This window comes from Prunus dulcis, chromosome 6 (assembly GCF_902201215.1).
Source record: "Prunus dulcis chromosome 6, ALMONDv2, whole genome shotgun sequence".
In the NCBI taxonomy this organism is placed as follows: Eukaryota; Viridiplantae; Streptophyta; class Magnoliopsida; order Rosales; family Rosaceae; genus Prunus; species Prunus dulcis.
This window is the reverse complement of record NC_047655.1, coordinates 999,571-1,013,849: the sequence shown is the minus strand read 5'-3', so window position 1 is coordinate 1,013,849 and position 14,279 is coordinate 999,571. Positions and strand designations below refer to the sequence as shown.

Below are 14,279 nucleotides of genomic sequence, written 5' to 3'. Positions count from 1 at the left end.
TGAAGGGGGAGGAGGAGGAAGACCCATTTGGTCCCCGCTGTAGCACCACCAGGCTTTACAAGATTCACTCATTACAGAAAAGCAAGACAATGAGTGTTTGGAAGGTTTTGGATATTTTCTGTCCCCATTCCCCTACTCCCTTTCGGCCCTTGGACAGCTCAGAAATTGTTTCGCATAGACCAAACTATCCTCTATCCATGAACTAATTCCACTAGCAAGAGGCATGTAGCTCAAGTGGTTAAAGAGTAATCACCCCTGCACTCGAGATCCTGTGTCAAATTCCTTCTCTCTCAATATGTCTCGTATAAGAAAAACAAAAACTAACTCCACCACACCCAGAAAAAAGGTTTTTTCAACCCAATTTGAATTCCTTGACCTTTTGAAAGAAAAGAAGCATGTGCAATCGATATGCACATGAACTTTGAGAGACCAACAACAATTGCTATGATTACATAGAGGATTTTCAGAATTAAAGTGGGCATGTCCATCATTTTGAAAATTTTGATATGGTAGTGGAAGAACATCTTCTAATACTAGCACCAAGCAATCATGTCATGTGCTCACAGTAGTACCACCACCTCATGTTGGGTTGCATGGTTATTTTAAGAAACTAGGGGCATTTTGGTCATCTCGGCTTATACTGAAACCATGCTTGAGAATTACTCTCTCTCTCTCTCTCTCTGTGCTTCACATGCTCTCATTCCACCAAATCCATTAAGAACCAAGACAAAAGCTCATTGGCTTTAGCCCTTAGGCTTACCCCTCCCTCCCCATCTCTCTCTCTCTCTCTCTCTCTCTCTCTCTCTCTCTCAGTTCTCTGGTTTTCCAAGATTCTACGGCAGATATGATTTTCCTCTCTGCAAATCAAATCCAAGCGTTGTATACCCACTTGTTAACGCTCTTTGTTATTTTCTCTCCTTGAACAAATTCACAGCTCTTGCTTTGTTCTACCCCCTGGTTGTATATGCTCTGCTCTGTTCTTTTCTCTGTTTTTCATGGCTGCTTTTACTACAGATAGCAAAAAATTTCAGGACCAAGAGAGTAATAATAACAGTATCAAAAATGAAGTTAGCAGGCAAGAAATTCAAGCTGCCATTGCCAAAGCAGTGGAGCTGAGAGCTCTTCATGCTGCTTTGGTGCAAGGAAGCAGCCCTGCAAATCTCAGGTTTCCTTCTTCTTCCCCTGCCTCACGCCCTGCTTCTCAGTTCTCTGCTCAAGACTACCCTGTTTTCACACCTGTAAGTGCAAATTTCCAGCCATGCTTCATTTTTACTCTGTAGTTTGGTATTTTCTCTGTTTTCTTTATTATTGTTAGACAATTTATTCTTTGTTTTCAATGTCCATTTGCATTACTTTAGATGCAGTTTCAGTTCCCAATTATAGTTTAACCTCTACCTAGTAAGTAAGCTTTCAATATTTTTTTTATTACAGAACTAATTAATGTAAGTAAAGACGCATTTCTTTTTTTTCTTTTTTTCTTTTTGCGGATATAATCTTTCTGTGGTTCAATTTGTGTCTCCGGAATTTTCTATTGTTTACTCATTAATGCATTTTTCCCCTTATCAACAAGTTGGTTCTTTGGTTGGAAGTTTGTTACTTCTAGTGAAATCAAATACATAATGTATAATTTGTGGTTTCTGAAATACTGGAAAAGTTCACTAAATTTTGAGATATTTTACAGAGTTATGAAGATGAACCATTACCTGGGTACCATCATGTTCCGATGATGAATCGAACATTATCTGAAAGTTGGGATGAATATGGCCTGGAAGAAGGAAATGGGGATGAAGCAGTTCTATCAAGTTACAAGGACAACTCATCTTCAAGAAAAGGGTTTCCTTCTGACTTAGCCAACTTTGAGTCCCATGCTTGCCCAGCTGAGGATCATAAATCTGTGACTGGCTCATGTACAAACCAAATCACTGTGCTTCAAACATCACCTGCTAACGAGTTCTACAGGTCAAGTAGGAGAAATAGTTTGGGGGATTTCAACTCACTGTCATCTTGTAATAGATGCAAGCCTGCAATTATAACCAGCGAATTGGAAAGTGGAATGAGAAACTGCAGGAATTCTAATACTGTTGTGCCATTAACAGATTCTCATTCATCCGTTCAGTCACAGCCAAAAAGCCGGGGTGTGATTTCATGGTTGTTTCCAAGGCTAAGGAAGAAGCACAGGAATGAAAGTTCTCCGAACCGAACAGAATCCGAGGAAGTTTCCCAAGTTTATAGGGACTTGGGGATAATGTCAATTGAGACATTGAAGAAGGAGCTCATACAAGCAAATGAGAATCGAGATGCAGCCTTAATGGAGGTTTCTGAGATGAAATCTTCAGTTGGGGAGCTGAAACAGAAGCTGGACTATTTGGAAACTTACTGTGAAGAGCTGAAGAGAGCTCTAAGACAAGCAACACATGCTAGGAGTTGCCAAACCCCGGAAAAGCTGGGGAATTTTCCAAAGAGAGGAAAATCCAATGATGGGAATGCAGAAAACTTAATGCCGGTCAGCGAGGAAGTAATGGTGGAAGGTTTCTTGCAGATAGTATCAGAAGCAAGACTGTCAGTAAAACAATTCTGCAAGATCCTTGTAGCACAAATTGAAGTAACAGATAACACCCTGGTGGACAATTTGAATATGCTTCTCCAACCATTTAAATTGTCATTAAGTTCCAAGTACTCCAAGGCAGTTTTGTACCATTTGGAAGCCATCATAAACCAGTCACTCTACCAAGACTTTGAAAACTGTGTGTTTCAGAAGAATGGCTCACCAAAGCTTCTAGACCCTCAACAAGCTCGCCAAGCGCAGTTTTCATCGTTCGTGGCGCTTAGAAATTTGAGCTGGAATGAAGTGTTAAGGAAGGGAACAAAGTATTACTGTGAGGAATTCAGTAAGTTTTGTGATCAGAAGATGAGTTGCATCATTACAACACTAAATTGGACTCGGCCATGGCCTGAGCAGGTTCTTCAAGCATTCTTTGTCGCTACCAAATGCATTTGGTTGCTTCATTTGCTTGCATTTTCATTCAATCCACCGCTAGGAATTTTGAGGGTCGAAGAGAATAGGAGCTTTGATCCACATTACATGGAAGACATGTTCATGGATAGACAAAGATCGCATAGTTCAAGCCGAGTTAAGATTATGGTAATGCCAGGGTTTTATGTTCAGGACAAGGTTTTAAGATGTAAAGTTCTTTGCAGGTACAAGTCTGCTGGTTCAATAAGTTGACTCTTTTTCTTTGTTTCAGTTGATTTTTCTTAGTCAATCACAAAAGTCTTTCTTAGGGAAAAAAATTTCCTTTCTAAGGGTTATCTAATCAACAAGAGAAGCATGTAACTTTGATGTTTATATTTCATTAATTGTTCAAAGGGTTTCTTCCATTGAAAGAAATAGAGAAGTTTTCTATTTTGTTCTTCATTATGTCTCCTTTGGTATATTTATCTATTAACTGTTTCTTTTTCCTTTTCTTTTCTTCTATTAAATGCTTGGAAGAGACAAAGGAAACAAGGAAAATGGGATTAACGTACATAGGCACAAGATTTTGGCTACCCAAACCTTTGCTTGCACATAACTTCAACTGATTGATTTTGAGTGTCATTTCATTCAAATTAATAGGGAAAAAATGAATCCAAAATTTTCCTTGAACTATTGTAACAACTGGCAATAGCTTCCACTTTCAAATATAAAAAGAGGCCTTGTATTTTTTGTATGGTTGCCTTGCATCTCCCAGGACATGTTAATTAACTGAGACATGGTTTCAAAAAATATAAAAGTACCCACACTATCTATGTGTATTGCAGATTTTGTTCTTTTCATTTTCTCATACTTTCACCAATTTCCTATTTCTTATTGCGCGCTTGGTCTGTGTTCTTATACACACATACATGAGAGGAGGAATAGCACACGTGTGGAATGCATGAAGAGGGCTTCTAGACGGAACACCAATCATCCAAGAGTAACAAGAATGCAGTGTTATTCATGGATCCTGAAGCACACACAATTATGATCCATTTTGTATGGTTGCAAAGCATATAGAATAATTGTTCTATAAAACTTCATCTCAAAATTTCAGTCACCGACAACATTTTGACTGAAAAAAGGGAAGAAGACTCCTAACTAGTTTTCTGCAACAGCACGCATATGTTAATCCCATAGACAAGAGAGACGCTGGATTTATATATTACCATTGAACCCTAGCCGCCTTAGACATGCCATCCATCAAATAAAGCTCAGTGCAGCCATCACTCATGAATTTACTTTACTTTCTTCATCAGCTGTATGAATTCCCTAAAAGCTGCAGAAAAAATTTCCTCAAACTAAATATCATTTTCGTAATGTAATTTTATGCAAATGTAATCATTATAAAGAAATAGTGCAGGGTGTTAGGCTGGAAAGTAGCTAGGAAGAAGCAACAGGGGAAAAACCACTTATGCTAGAGGTCTACCATCACCTTTCAGTTGGAGATGAAATTCCTAGATTTCCTATGAAGGGTGCATATCTCTAGGAATGTTCTGATACAATTGGTATCGGTGCAAGCACCTACCATAGTTGATAATAGTAAATTTAATATTTATTTATCAATCTGTAGAAACATGTCACATACCATAGTCCGAATCATGGGGTCCTGGAGATGCTTCAGGGTGGTACTGAATAGACATGATGTTTTGTGCAGGATAGGCAAGACCAGCACAGCTTCCATCGTTAAGATTGACATGAGTTACTTCTACACCCTCTGGAAGTGATGAAGAGTCAACTGCATAATTGTGATTCTGCCACAAAATGAAAGTCATAAAAGGTTCATACATGTTCATTACCTTAATGTAACTAATAAGAAAAAACCAGCACAATGATCTGAAGACCCACTTCAGGATGTCAGTTCATTTCTTTCAAATTTATTAAGCATAAAAAAGACTTCAAAACTACCACATTCTATGTCATCGAAAGTCAAAAACTTATAAGACATACACACCTGAGCGCTTATCTCAACATGTCCGCTACAAAGATTACGGACTGGATGATTTCCTCCATGGTGGCCAAACTTCATTTTAAAAGTTTTACCACCTAATGCCAAGCCAAGCAACTGATGACCCATGCAGATTCCAAAAGCAGGAACCTTTCCAATGATCTCCTTAACTGTTTCAACAGCATAAGGAACAGCAGATGGGTCTCCAGGGCCATTGCTGAAAAGGACCCCATCTGGTTTCATCTTAAGAGTCTCTGATGCGGGCCATGTTGAAGGCACAACAGTAATTTTACAACCATAGGAAGCCTAGCGCTTGAGTATATTATGCTTGATTCCAAAATCATATGCTATAACCTACAATTCATACCCATACAGAGAAGAAAAAGAGTCACTTAAAACCGAACTACCAACATCAGGCCAATACCAATCCATTATCAAACATGTCTGCTTTTTGTTTTAATTTGAAGAACTAAAGGGGAGAGGGATGAGAGAAATGAGAATTGAGAGCTGAAGAAGAGAGAAAGAATAACAGAGAACTTCAGAACTAAAAACCATTTATGGCTGTTTCTAGTTCTTATTTCAAAAACCATCTCTCTCTCTCTCTCTCTCTCTCTCTCTCTCTCTCTCATTTCAAAACAAAAGGCAAAAATGTTATCTGGCAGTAATTTAAAAGTAACTTAACGCTGACTTACACGGAATGCCTCTCCACCTCTTTTACTGGAGTTAAATTCCCACTCTGGATTTGTTTTATCAACCCAATCATGAGGGGCCTTACATGACACACCACTTATTAAATCAACCCCTGCAAAATTAAAATAAGAAACCATGGATTTTTAATCCTTTGCCTTGTTTAACAAACTCAATGAAATCCTTACCAACAATGTCCCATGAACGAGACATTTCCAATAGTTCTTCATCTGTTTTTGTCCTTTCTGTGCTCAAAACACCAATAAGGCTTCCATCTTGCCTTAATCTTCGGGTGATAACACGTGTGTCAATATCATCTGTTGCATAATCAGTCAGCATCAATAGCAAAAGTCAGAATTTATACATATACAGCATAGGACACCAGCACACATGATTCTGCAAAATCTAAGTGCCTTAAGGAATAATGCCATTGTTTAACTTACAAATTCCCATGATATTCCTTTCTGCTAAATAATCACCAAGTGTTTCTGCACATCTCCAATTTGAAGTACTGCAAAACAGGAAACAGAAAAAGTTCATTGAAACTGAATGAAGCTCAATCAGTGAAGTTGCTGATGCCAATTTTTCTACAGCAGTACTAGAAGGAAGCATACCTGATACTTATACTTCTAACCACTAGACCAGCAAGGAAACATTGCCTTGATTCTTGATCATCTGAGAGGGAAGGCATCAACATCAGAATTCAACATATTAAAAGACAATATAATTTTCAAAACTTAAGAAAGAAAACTCCACCTACCAAAATTTACACCAGTATTTCCAATATGTGGGTTTGTCATGAGAATAAATTGGCCAGCATAACTAGGGTCTGTAAGAATTTCTTGGTACCTGTGTAAACATGTAGAATGCCCATATATCAGACTCGTATGATCATGCTGAGCTCATCAACTCTTGAACATTGATGCGCAACCAAAGATGAGGTAACTACTTCCATTACTTCAAGCACCAGATTCCTTTAACCAATGTTTGATTAACATCACTCTCAAATGGAACAAAGGTGGGAGCTGTACGAAGTTTCATATAATTTCCTACATTGTACTTAGACAGTTCAGGAAGTCTAACTAACACTTATTTAGTTAATACCTCAAGCCCAAAAGAGAGGGTCCATAGTCAAAGGTTTCAAAATCCTTATACTGAACACTGAAAGGTTTATTCTATAGTAATTGAAAAGGTTATATAGCAGTTAAGTCCCACAAACACAAAGAATCGAACGTGACAGTTGACATGTTAAGATAAATTGGGGGGAAATACAAAATTATGAGTCATCCCACCCGGTCAAGGATGTATTGAATACAACTTCACCAACTTGGGTCCCTGAAGCACCAAACGACTTTGCTCTCCAGATTGAACCATCTTCAAGCACAAGTCTAGCATCTGAAGTCTTCCAAGGTATTTCTGCCAAATCTAAAGCCAAAGAAGTAAATAAAGTACAGAAAATGAGAAATTTTTTATGAAACAAATCTAAACCTGTATTATGAAGAATAACAACATTTAACATTATATAACGTGGGAATTCTTTTTATTTATCAAATGCAAGATAAGGGGCAGAAAAAGCGAAGGGTTGAGATATTAGTGTTGATTGTTTATTCATCTAAAAGATGAATGCTGAGCCTAAGACAAAAATTACATAGCTGAATGACTTGGTGGGGGTGTTTGAAGTTCTAACAAAATAAACCCATCATTTTTTATTTTTTTTGTTTCTTCTTTTCAAATTCTAGGACATAAAACTGAATTCCAATGGCACCCAAACAACTTGCTCTTCAAAAACATTCATGCACACTAATCTAATGTATTGGGCAATTGGTACAATGAGAGAAAACAATAGAAATGATAAAGGGAAATAAGAGAAGTAGTAGCAGAAGTACCAGGGACCGCGGTTGAGGTGGCGGAGGAGCATCTGAGAGTGAAAGCTCTGAGCTTTGAAGGGTTCGGAGACTTGGGATGAAATAAAGTCGATGGATTTATTAGAGCTAAGTTGATAGCTACTGTTATGGCCATTCTCCTCTCTCTGTTGCGGCAGTGGCTTCTTGTCTGAGTTTCAGAGAGAGCTAACAGAGACTACAAATGATACTTATAGCCGGTTCGGGTTCCAACTCGGTCTCCTACATTTGGACGTTGGACTCGGGTTTCGACCCTCATTTTTGGCCATGCTCGGAATGACTCCACTTGCTGAATTAGTTTTGTGCTAAAGAGAAATGCTATCCCCACTCAGACCAAGAAATAACTTTTACTGATTCAATTAACATTAAGGTGAAGTAGGAAAAGATTAGTAAGATACTAGATAAAAGGGAAATAAGCTGATATAATCACTTTTTAAAAGTGGTATTCTGAAATAATCAGCTTACAAATTGTGTTCTCAAATAATCACTTGTGGACGTGAAATGACCAAACTGCCCTCCATATAAAAGCACATGTATCAACCCGTTATTGGCCTTTTCTGAAAGGGAACTCAGCTCAACTCTCTCTCCTCTGTGTTGGAAGGTTGGCAAAAATTGGGGGAAGTCCAGGTTGCGAGACATGTTCCCACTGAGCAATCCAGTTCGCAACCCATCCATCGTCCTAACCCAGATGTCCTCAAACTTGGGACCCTAGTTTGGGCGCAGCGAAGCCGGAAGGCACGGCGTCCATTGTTGACCTCCCGATCGAGCTGACTGCTGCGATTCCACAGAGAAGGGAAAGTGGCGACTTCCGGTGTCGTTGTGAACGGATGTGAGTTGTGATATTGGTTTGGTAGTGTATGTGTATTATGAAATCGTTCAGCCCCTTTTCACCACAGAGGGCATAAAAGCTTAAATTTTCAGTTTGCACTTGTTGTGATATGTTGAAATTCATAGTTTGTGATATTATCTGCAGTGGGAGCTGTCTGGTGAAGTTGAATTTTGTTTAAAATTGACTGAATGCGTGTATAATGTAGTGCAATGTGTTTGATAATGGTGAAAATAACAGCACACAGAAAAATCATAGGTTAACTTTGTCTGGCCTACAAATTTGTAAATACGGCTAGTGTTAGGCTCAATTTAGATGCTAATGTGGGGAATTTATTGGCATTCTGGGTTTGTTTTGGTAAGAAGTATAGTTTGTGTGTTTTGGTTTCGAATTTGGTAATTGAGCTTGTACTACATTATACGCTTTCTATCACAACCGGATCCTTTTGTTGAAGGTGTTTACATTTGTGCAAAAGACTTGGAGGGTTAGAGGGTTCATATTTCTGCCATTGTATGTGTATGTTAGTTTGTTAATAACTTGGAACCCACACATATCATCTTCTAAATCAGAGAAAAAACAAAAAGGAATAAAAGTTAATTGTTGAAGCAGCTACAATTAACTTTTGAAGATTTGAGGATTTAGAAGATGATATGTGTAGTGGAATGATTGTTGTGCATGTTTTTATTCATCTATTTTGTATTTTTTAGTGTTATGAATCGGTGTAGTAATTATTTATGTTTTTTGCAGAAATGGATACAGTTGGAATTTTGGTATGCTACAATGGAAATTGGGTTAAGAAGGATAACATTGAGAGTTATGAAGGTGGGGAGGCTAAAGGCATAATAGTGTCACGGAACGTAACGTTTTCCGAACTTGTTGAACGCATTTATAAGATCATGGATGCAGAGCCCACGAAATATAGTGTCACATTGAAGTATTCAGTTCCTGTATCCGCATCTGTCAGTAAGAAGATAAGGGTTGAAGACAATGATGATGTTCAATATTTTCTCAAGTACAACACAGATGTTATGGCCTCTAAAGTAACCCCTTTAGTAGCAAGCTTGAAAAATATCGAAGGGCATGGTATTGAAGGGTGCAATGGCATTGTAAGCGTGGAGAGTAGCAATGCTCCTGCTACCTTTGTTGTGAAACGAAGAAATGTGGCAATTTCGCACAATGAAACTGAAAATGGTGGGAATGGTTTTAATTGGAGTGATTGGGTTGAAGAAGTTCATTTTGAAAGCGGTGAAAACATAGTTGCTGATTTCAATCAACCTAGCAATGAAGAGGAACCGTACTCTGCACCAATTGTGCATCCTCATGAGGACAGCAGTGCGGAACCCTCCACTGTGCAGTGTAGACAGGTGCAATCTGAACCTCCCGGCAATCAAGTTCGAGTGAAATGCATACAATTCGGGTTGATTCGAAGCATGGTGAGAGTGTGGAATATATTGGTTATGGTGGAGGACTTTCGTGCATAAATTGGGAAGCAAATTTGAAGGTTGGCCGAGTTTATCCAAATAAGATTGCCCTTTTAAAAACCATCAGTTTAGCAGCAATTAGAGGCCACTTTCGGTTCAGAACAGTCCAATCTGGGAAGCGTCGGTTTTGTGTTCGTTGTTGGCAGGTGCCTTGCCCTTGGAAACTTCGGGCATATAAAGTTGGATTACATGAGTTTAAGGTTGTTAAATACGATCCACTTCATGAATGTGATCTGAGGTTTGTAAGCAGTCACCATCCTCAAGCTACAGCCGAATTGGTGTCTGACTGTGTTAAATGGAGATTTCAGGATGCGCGCAGCATTTATACTGCAGCTGATATAAAGACAGATGTGAAAAAAAAAATTTGGTGTCAGCATAAGCTACTCTACGGCTTGGAGAAGCCGAGAGTTAGCTTTCAAAACAATGAGAGGGTCTGCAGAAGAGTCGTATTCCCTTCTCCCTTCCTATTGTTATGAGTTGGAGCGTACAAATTCGGGAACTTTGACATACATTGAGACTGATGCAGCCGACCACTTCTTATATTTTTTTATGTCCATTGGTGCATGCATACGAGGATTTAAGTCATCAATGCGGTCCGTGATTGCTGTTGATGCTACCCATTTGAAGTGCAAGTATAAAGGTGTTTTGTTTGTTGCGACCGCATTTGACGGAAATCGCAACATATATCCTGTTGCCTTTGGGATTGGAGATTTGGAGACGGATGCAGCATGGGAGTGGTTTTTGAGAAAATTACATTGTGCAATTGGTGATTGCTCGAATCTTGTTGTCATATCTGATCGCAATGTTAGCATACAACATGGGTTGCGTAGAGTTTTTCCTGGGGCAAGCCATGGTATTTGCTTTTATCACTTGAAGGGCAATATGAAAGCCTCATTTCACTTGAAGCAACGGGATCCGATATTGGGGTATTTTATAAGGGCAGCGAAGTCTTATCGTCTAGCGGAGTTCAATCGTCACTTCTCGATGATAAACAATGAGCGAGGGCGAAATTATCTACTACGTGCAGGCGTTCAGAAGTGGTCACGGGCCCACTGTGATGGACGACGCTATAATGTGATGACAACGAATATTGTGGAGTCCATTAATTCAGTTCTTCGTTTTGCAAAGATGCTTCCGGTCCTACACTTGATCGATGAAATCACAAATTTACTTCTCACTTGGTTTAGTCAACGTCGAGATTTAGCAATGAAATGTCATTCTACATTGTGCCCTGATTTGGGTGAACATAAGTTAAGGAAGAGGTTAGACGCTGCGTCAAGGATGAATGTGGTCAAAATCAATGATGTTGAGTATAATGTTCTGGATGGAGATTTGAACGGTCTGGTGCACTTGGCAAACCGTAGTTGTACGTGCAGGAAGTTTGACTTGGAGCAACTCCCGTGCAAGCATGCTATTGCGGTGTGTCGGCACTTGAATTTGAACCCCTACTCCTTTGCCTCTTCTTATTATACACGAGCTACATGGGCAGCTGCATATGCTGAATCTATTTATCCTGTACCACCTAAAGGCACATGGGTTATTCCCGAACATTTGAACAATGTCAAAATCCTCCCTCCTGTTTGTAAGGTTATGCCGGGCCGTCGCAAAATGCAAAGAGTACCTTCCAAAGGAGAGGACTCCCGGCAAAAAAAATGCTCAAGGTGTGGTGTGAAGGGCCACTACCGAAATACATGCAAACAATCTGTCCCTCTCAAGAACTGAAGTCTCTAATTGCGCATATTGCACAGTTGTTCAGTTTGTACCTCACTTGTCATCAACTGTGAAGTTCATGAATAGGTTCGGTGATGCTGCAGGGATGGAAGTCCGTCAATTAAACGGTCATGTGAAGCATATGGAACAAGGTAACAAGTTCCTTGCAATGAGAGCCTATTATTAGTAGCAATTTGTTAACATACAGTTCCACCTGTTTTATTGAAACCAGCTGTTATTTAACACTGTTCCACTGGCCAATGTGTCTTACAGATTAGCATTTCTATTCGTTTGTGATGTACCTTTTATTTTCATTTAAATTGTATTCGATTTGGTGTTGTGAAATGTGATTGTAGTCACGTTGGCATCACTTGGTTTCCTTTCCTACACAACGTTATGTCCTCTCTTTATATGCATCGTATTGGTATTGTATTGTACCTTTGTTGCCATCGTATTGGTATTGTATTGTACCTTTGTTGCACGGCCATTGGTAGTGTAATGACAACGGTTTCTGGCCCAAATGAAAGGGCCTAGAAGGCTAACTAAAATGTAATCTCGTACATAAAACGTATTTCAAATGCAAATGTTACGCAATTAGTGGGAGCGTCATTGTACTTCATGATTTCTCATTGTTCTGATTGCCATAGACCAAACTATCTATAGTGTTTGGGAAACTATCCATGCAGGTACACATGGTGAACATCCTGCACTACTATCGTGATATGGACTTTTCAAATAGTTAATTATTCACTTCAAGTCACACACACAGAGGAACAAACCCTTCCCCATTTGTGTGTGATTAGTGCCTATGGACTCTGGTACCTATAACTCTTCCAATCCAACCTGTTTTGCAAAATAACAAAGTCAGTTATTAGTGTTCTATATTGTTGGTCACAGTGTCCGTGGTTTGTATCCAATTGCCTTAAGGTATCAATACATGTCCCATATTTCCATGGATATTCCGCGCGTCATAACCATCGATCTGTCCGAACCCCTCCATATACACGACCATTGCTAGAGTCACTGTTTTTAAGTACTCAGATGTAGAGGCTATAATATGAGGTGTATTTCCATAAAGCAGCAATATAACAGTTCTATAAGCACAATACGATTACAATATGTGTCAATAATTATACAATACAAACACAATATACACCCGTTATGCTTCTAATATGAGGCCAATAAACGTTTCATAAGCACACCTCCACGTTACAGTACTTGATATGTATACAAACCAAGTAATTTCCCACTCAACGGTGAGAATAAGAGGAAGGCGTAAACAAGGCACCACATTCATACAAAAGCCACCAAATACATACAAAATGATTCCACCCGTACTTACCCTGACCCAGCTACAGAAACCCTTCCACAAAATCACCATGTTTACAGGCCCATGAATAGATCCAATTCTTTGGTCTTCTTCCTCGCTGCATGCACAAGGATATGATCAGCCATTCCCTGGCCACCCTTATTCAGCACCTGCCAGACACCACCAACATCTATTTCGCCCCAATTGTAGTCTGGTGACACGACGGAAGCATAATCCCGGAACATCTCGAACCCATTGTTAAAACATTCAACCAGTTCATGGTTAAATTCTTCAGATTCAGTGAATTTTTGGACAGCATCTTTCTTTGTTTCTTCCAATTGTAACGTCAACGAGGCTAACTTCGCGCTTCGACTTTGGGCTTTCATTGTTTGCTTAACTTCTCTAGCAAATGCTTTGTTCAGCTTGTTCGTCAAGTTGCCCATCACATGGCCATGAATATCGCATTTGGTTTCCCACCAATCCGTTGCCGTACACAAATATTGGAGGTGATGCTTCACTTCAGCTATTTTCTTTAGCGGATCAATGTTGTCTGCCTCACTTCCGGATGACGGGGGATCGTTATTTGGAGTCCCAGGTGGAGATGGGAAAGGGACATGCCATGGCTGGTCTCCTGGGTAACTAACAACCTCGTTTGGAGGGATTACGTCTGACATCTTCAACTTGAAATGGGGCTAATGCACACATGCACCCTGAAAAACAGTTAACGTTACAAAATCAATCTGGAGCTTCCTTTTCGTTACCAACAATAGGGTGAGATTTAGTACAGCTTTCGTGTATGATATATATATGGAATTGAATGAGTAGGTTAGACCCTCTTATATAGAAGGAGTTGTCTGTTTTATATTGCTTTCAATGACTACATTACAAAATCAATCTTCAGTCATTACTCCTTTGTGTCACTGACAGCATTGTCAAATGCCCATTACAGTCGGACCAAATACGAAAATACACACCTGTCAACGTCAGGTGGGATGAATCTACCTACAAATACTTTCATGGTCCATTTTTGTAATTGGCCAATTACTTGTCAAATTACCGTACTCATATATTTGGGACAATTTGTAGTTTTGGTACAGGAGGGAAATTGGGGAAAGAGGACAAAAGGAATAAATTGAAAATTCAACAAGGGTCCCATACAACAACCACCAACCAATGGTAAAGAATAGTTATATACAGCTGTTATTATGCACAGGCCAAGTCAAATGTGTTGCCCAACAACTCCCGCCAATAACTCCCGCCTAAAATTGGACCCAACAACTGCCGCCAATAACTCCCGCCTCTTCATGACAGTCATTTACTCCTGGTCATTAATACCTCCCACTATTTAATTGTAACCAAGCTGCATCCACCCAACTTTTCCATCACAGTTACTCCGTCAAACCC

General features: G+C 39.4%; 4 protein-coding genes across 4 annotated transcripts; 2 read left to right on the top strand and 2 right to left on the bottom strand.

Moving 5' to 3' along the window:
• Positions 1–712: 712 nt before the first annotated feature.
• On the top strand, positions 713–3,415 carry LOC117632962 (IRK-interacting protein). Its single transcript, XM_034366612.1, has 2 exons — positions 713–1,238; positions 1,682–3,415. Exons 1-2 carry the CDS (start codon positions 996–998, stop codon positions 3,224–3,226), a joined length of 1,788 nt encoding a protein of 595 aa, XP_034222503.1. The 5' UTR covers positions 713–995; the 3' UTR covers positions 3,227–3,415.
• Positions 3,416–3,946: 531 nt separating this feature from the next.
• LOC117633213 (carbamoyl-phosphate synthase small chain, chloroplastic-like) lies at positions 3,947–7,843 on the bottom strand. The gene is made up of 10 exons (XM_034366926.1): positions 7,535–7,843; positions 6,941–7,073; positions 6,409–6,497; positions 6,263–6,323; positions 6,092–6,159; positions 5,837–5,965; positions 5,654–5,763; positions 4,968–5,315; positions 4,602–4,767; positions 3,947–4,292 (listed from the first exon to the last, which is right to left on the bottom strand). Exons 1-8 carry the CDS (start codon positions 7,665–7,667, stop codon positions 5,268–5,270), a joined length of 771 nt encoding a protein of 256 aa, XP_034222817.1. The 5' UTR covers positions 7,668–7,843; the 3' UTR covers positions 3,947–4,292; positions 4,602–4,767; positions 4,968–5,267.
• On the bottom strand, positions 4,594–5,204 carry LOC117633103 (carbamoyl-phosphate synthase small chain, chloroplastic-like). The gene is made up of 2 exons (XM_034366787.1): positions 4,968–5,204; positions 4,594–4,767 (listed from the first exon to the last, which is right to left on the bottom strand). Exons 1-2 carry the CDS (start codon positions 5,202–5,204, stop codon positions 4,594–4,596), a joined length of 411 nt encoding a protein of 136 aa, XP_034222678.1.
• Positions 7,844–10,279: 2,436 nt separating the features above from the next.
• LOC117633097 lies at positions 10,280–11,578 on the top strand. Its single transcript, XM_034366780.1, has one exon. The coding sequence runs from the start codon at positions 10,280–10,282 to the stop codon at positions 11,576–11,578; it is 1,299 nt and encodes a 432-aa protein (XP_034222671.1).
• The last annotated feature ends 2,701 nt before the right edge of the window (positions 11,579–14,279 follow it).